Here is a 5,670-nt window from a genome sequence, read left to right as displayed (position 1 = left end):
CGAGTGGTTAATTGGTGTTGAGACATCAACCAAGTATTATTTCCTACCGGTGCGAGCAACATGGCTGACGAAAGCAGTGAAATTATAAATCGCGAGAAAGTAGCAAAGGAGATTGCAAAAACGAGTCAATCCATTTGTCAAAAATATCGCGCTCTGAAAACCGGTAAACTAGAAGAGGAAATTGCATTAGAGAGACAGTTCAAACCTATTATTGAACCCTTAAAACAGATTGCTGAAAATATTGAAACTAATTCGCCAAATACATCGTTTTTCAAAGACAAGACCCGAATGAAGCGGAAATGAATGCAGACGTCATTGAACGAAACATTGTCCCCTACTCTGCACAATTCAAAACGCGCACGATATAACACTGCAATGGTGACTTTTACTCCAACAAAAAAACAAACCAAACGACAATTGACATGGGATACTCTATCGGTTGATACTATTGTCGCCACTGATGCTACTGCCAACAAATCGTTTGAGTCGACTATTCAACGTCAAATGCAAACGTTGGAGGGTCTTGAAACGTTTAAAAGTCACTTTGGACCGTTGGCGCAACAATATATGAAAGCTATTCTGAGTGGTAAGAAAGAGAACGACATAGACTACGTATGTGGTGTGTATTTCGACAACAATGGAATGATGCTTGGTGATAAACATTTTGACGTAGATGACCAAGATAATATAATCGTAGATGGTATACGATTCAAAGCAACACAAGGATTGTACGAACTGATTTTCATGAAATGTCCTAGGAGTGAGTTATATACTGAAGAAGATAAACAACGATACAAAACAATATTGGAAATGACAAATGCTCATAGAAAACATCATAACCAGCTCGGCACAATACTGGGTAACAAAGGATATAAATATAGATACATAATTGAGCCTTTAGTATCCAGTGTGCGTACTAAGCAGGAAAGGGGTATACCGCGTAATATGACGCTAAACGATCGAGAAATCGAGTACGCGCATTGGGACGATCCCAACGAACTCGTCGACCGTCTGCGATTGCTAGACGCATCCCGTCAGGCTGGCAATAATGCTCATGACAAACAAAATTCTGTCGATTATCGAAGAATTGCGCGAAGCGGGTCTCAGTATAAATTAAATAGCGCGCCTACGTTACAGTCAGTCGTGTGCGCGTCATCATGCCGATCAATAAATTCGGGATATCGCTCGGAACACACGGAGCGTCGATGTATTATTATTATAAGAGAGAGGCAATACTGCGAAGTTACGTGCGTAATAACGCTCTCTTCTTTGTCGGTTCCGGCTACGATGCAAGGTCGCGCAAGATACTGCATGTAGCGCAACCCGATACCGACACTGACGCCGCTAACAAACAATACGTAGATATGTGTGTCACGAATGTGAATGAATAACTGGAGACACGTGAGAAAAAAATTATCGCATTGCAACAGGACGCGCAAGCGTTGCGCGACTCTATAAAACAAATTCAGCGTACACTTCAATATCTATCAAATCATAATAACAACTGACTCAGTAGACATATAGTAAGACAGCTATGGCGAGGAATCATGTCATAATCGAAAAACAACGTCTCGTAGAAGAATTGCATGCTCCGGCGAGAAGAAATTTTCCCCGTAGACGCGTTATCGTACGCGGATACGATGATCTCTGGCAAGCGGATGTGGTAGACATGCGTCCGTATTCGCGCGTCAACAGAGGCTACCACTACATACTTACGGTTATCGATGTGCTGAGCAAGTACGCGTAGGCCATACCGCTTAAGAGTAAGAGTGGACGCAAAGTCACCAAAGCTTTTGCAGGAATATTTCGGGATAACAAAAGATGTCCACACAATTTGCAAACTGATCGTGGAAAGGAATTCTACAACACAGATGTACAGACATTGATAAAAAAGCATAGCATTAATCATTATTCNACATATTCGGTTATGAAGGCTTCGATTGTGGAACGATTTAACCGTACGTTGAAAAACGATATGTGGAAACAATTTACACTTAACGGAACCTACAAATGGATCGACATATTACCGCGTCTTCTTATGGAGTACAACACACGATAACATCGAACTATCAGTATGCGATCTATCGATGTTATCCCCGCAATCGCCGATAAGCTCTTAACCACGGTGTACAGCAACGTCAAGATCGCAGGGCCAGCACGATTTCAAGTAGGTGATCCAGTACGCGTGAGCAAATTTAAAACAGTATTCGATAAAGGATATACACCAAATTGGACGACCGAAGTATTTAAAATCAAGAAAATACAAACGACCTATCCTGTGACGTATCTGCTTGAGGACTCTCGTGGACAATCTGTTGCTGAAGGATTCTACGAATACGAACTGCATCGCGTTGCAAATCCAGAAGTTTATCTCGTTGAAAAAGTATTGCGCAAGAAAGGTTTATGTGAAGTGGCTAAGGTTAGACAAGTCATACAACTCTTGGATAGATAAAACTAATGTATTGTAAACACACTCTATACAGAATTTATATTTATAGAAACTACAATATAACTTACAACATATATACATAATTATTATTACACATATTAATTGACAATATACATATAATCTATATTATACACTATTTTCTTGTAGTACTTTGTAATGTCCCCATGGTAACGTTTCGGTAGAATCGGGTACCATAAATAAATCGCTTATCGTCATATGGACATAGAGCAAGTTTCAATTCGGACACAGTGTATACTTCGTGTAGCTTTGATCGTATACACGACTGTCGACGCACCTTTTCGATTTCATCGTTCAAACATTGTTTGTAATCGTCAAACGTTAATGTTCTCGCTACGAAGTTACTCTTTACACCTTTGGCCTTTTTTGTGTCTCTATTTCCGTCAATGCGTACATTTTTGCTCTAAGTCCGATGAATTCAGTCATTATCATTCCATTATTTTCATCTTTCATCAATTCTGGAACTTTTTTGTTGACGCGTGGCATACCATACACGTTATCAGCCGGATAATCACTTATATCAAACCGAGCGATGGTACGTTTCATGATATCGTACACGTTCTCGCATTCAATGAAATAAATGAGACTGTCTGTGTCGGTGTACATAATTTTACATTTTTCTTGGTACAGAGACGCCATGTAATCGTGATGAAATTCGTACAAACACGTCTTGGGTATGTCTAATATACACATGCCCACATAAATCGGTTTGTTGAATTTCACCTCGAGTTTACGCAATTCAATTGCAATAAAATTTTCAGAAAAGACGCTTCGGCTATGAAAATTTGGTTGGAAGATCAGTGCTTCCGCACCGTATCTTTCGTCCCACTTTGTTACGAGTTTTATATCCACATGATTACGCACATTTTCCATAGTTTTACCGAAAACCGCGTTATTCATCAATTTGTACAAATTTTTCTCAAAATTGTTGGTACCCAGCGTTCGTAATTGTGTGTTTAATTCGATGTAACTGCGGAGCCATGGAGATTGTGCACATTGTAATATGCGATAGATCTTTGTAATACCGTGTCGTACACATTGTTGCAAGGCGCGATAATGGATAATATAACGCTATTTATCGTGTAGTGTTGCGAGCAGCTTCTCCTGTCGCTTGCCAGGCGGCTTATCGCGCGTCGGGCAAAACGGTAGGTCAGCGTGTGCGTTGTGCAGTTCGCGAGGATACTCAAGGTCGACTTCAAGGATGTAGCCGATATCTGAGGTTGATGTCACAGACATCACGTCGACACTCCAGATGTTGTCTACCCATTGGAATGCGGCATACGGTAGCGGCTGACACATTGCCCAGCCGTACAAGTTATTTATATCCAAGTACATGAGATACGACGTTGGTTTTGATGAGTCGTACGTCTGCATGTACTTGTTATTAGCGTGCGCGTATCTTGTGCTACACTGACTAAGACCACCGCGTATACCGCGTTCGATAAACATAACCATATCAACATCTGTAAGTAAGTCAAACGTTATGCCTGTGTGTTTCAGCATAGCGTCCCACGTATAACCAGGTAAAGTATAATAATGCGCGGGATCTAATCCATAACTTCAAATACAACTTTCTCGAAAAGTTCCAAATATATCAGCCAATAATAAAACATCAGTCTTTAAATATAAATCGCTGTATTTACCTAACGTACAAATAGAGAGTTGCCAGATGTTTATAGCGTGTGCATATTCACTCTCAGATATCGTTTCACCGGTCAGAGAACTATAAAATGATTCACGCGGTAGTAAACGCTGCTCCTGCAACTTGTCGACACAGTCTACGTATTCGTACGGAAAGACCCCTTTACGCGTTAATAACTTAAAGTTTTCGACGGATAAATTTCTAAATTCTGATTGTAAAATTTTTAATTTGTCTTTATGAAGATACGACGCTAGTTTATCGAGACTAGCACTGAGAAATTTGTANGAATCGATGAATCGCAACTCTATATTGTAATCCTTTGGATTGTGTNTTTCCGGTTGCGCCACGTTCTTGGAAAAGGATATATATCTCTCCTTGTTAATAGGGAGAACAGTAACATTTTCTTCGAACGCAGTCGCAACCTCTTTAATAATAAAGTGTGCATCGTAACCAGATAAATTGTGAAAAATTACTGGGATACAGTGTGAATCTTTATAATTTAAGTTGCAGTTGCAGTGCGCGGGACCTCTGTACCGACCGGTTATATGACAATGATCGCGAACTCTTACGTCGTCTGCCGCGAATGGTTTTTCGCACACGTGACAGTGACTCGCGTTACGATAAGCTGACCTTTGTTCTTCCGTTAACGTTTCCATAGGGACGTTGATAGATTTAATTGTTTTTACTCAATTAGCCAATTCTTTGAGTTCATCGACAAACCATGCGATGCAATCTTCGCCGCGACGATACCGATAAGCAGAGATGGAATTGTTGTATGAGCAGCAGACGTAATATCCTATGCTGAACGCCTTGTGATGTTGATACGCATAGGATGTTTGCTGCTGCGGACCTTCATTAGTCTTGTATAATATACTCTCAAGGTCAGCGTATACTACGAAAGGGAGACGTTCCTTTCTGCTGTGGTTGCTAAAACTGAGCCACTTGTTCTCTTCCGCCGGTAACCGGATCGCGCAGTTGTTCATTTTTTCACAATCTACGATGTGGACATTCAATTTGTCCAGAGAATGGAAGTAATGTAAACATCTGCAAATATAATACATTAATTTTTTTATCTTATCACATATCCTATACATATATACATAACGCAAAAAGCATACCTGTCGCAAATATATTTTTTGTTCCTTTTTACTTAGTTGTGCGCTCACGAGTCGAGACAAATTCTTTATACACGCAAAGTGCCCACGATTAACGTCTCGTGAATCCGAAACGTAAAGCAAATTTACATGCTTCTCTCTCTTTTGTTTTATCAGACGTATTGGAAGGATGACAAGTTTGTTCATCTTCTTTTTTCTCTTCAATTCCATACTGTACACGTTGACAGAGATTTCGTTGAGCCGTTCAAATTTTGATATTTGATGTACACTCATTAAAAACTCAATGTCCTGAAGATTCAGCACTGTCGTATAGTGGGGATAGGATGATATGCGGTGTCCATTTTCTTCGGCTGGATAAAGAGCGGCGACCACCGACCATGCAAAGCATGCATTGTCTTCGGATAGCACATTAATCACCGCTCTCTTAAACTTGACTTCTTGTGGCA

General features: G+C 40.3%; 1 protein-coding gene across 1 annotated transcript; it reads left to right on the top strand.

Annotated features, from left to right (window-relative positions):
- Positions 1–2,074: 2,074 nt before the first annotated feature.
- On the top strand, positions 2,075–2,452 carry LOC109862642. The gene has a single exon (XM_020442732.1). It carries the CDS (start codon positions 2,075–2,077, stop codon positions 2,450–2,452), a length of 378 nt encoding a protein of 125 aa, XP_020298321.1.
- Positions 2,453–5,670: the final 3,218 nt, after the last annotated feature.

Source organism: Pseudomyrmex gracilis, unplaced genomic scaffold (genome assembly GCF_002006095.1).
Source record: "Pseudomyrmex gracilis isolate BER0280 unplaced genomic scaffold, ASM200609v1 scaffold_2121, whole genome shotgun sequence".
Lineage (NCBI taxonomy): Eukaryota > Metazoa > Arthropoda > Insecta > Hymenoptera > Formicidae > Pseudomyrmex > Pseudomyrmex gracilis.
The sequence above is the reverse complement of the archived record's forward strand: the minus strand, read 5'-3'. Positions and strand labels throughout refer to the sequence as shown.

Coding starts and splice junctions, on each gene's coding strand:
- LOC109862642 (XM_020442732.1), top strand. CDS start 2,075: ATGCGATCTATCGATGTTATCCCCGCAATCGCCGATAAGCTCTTAACC.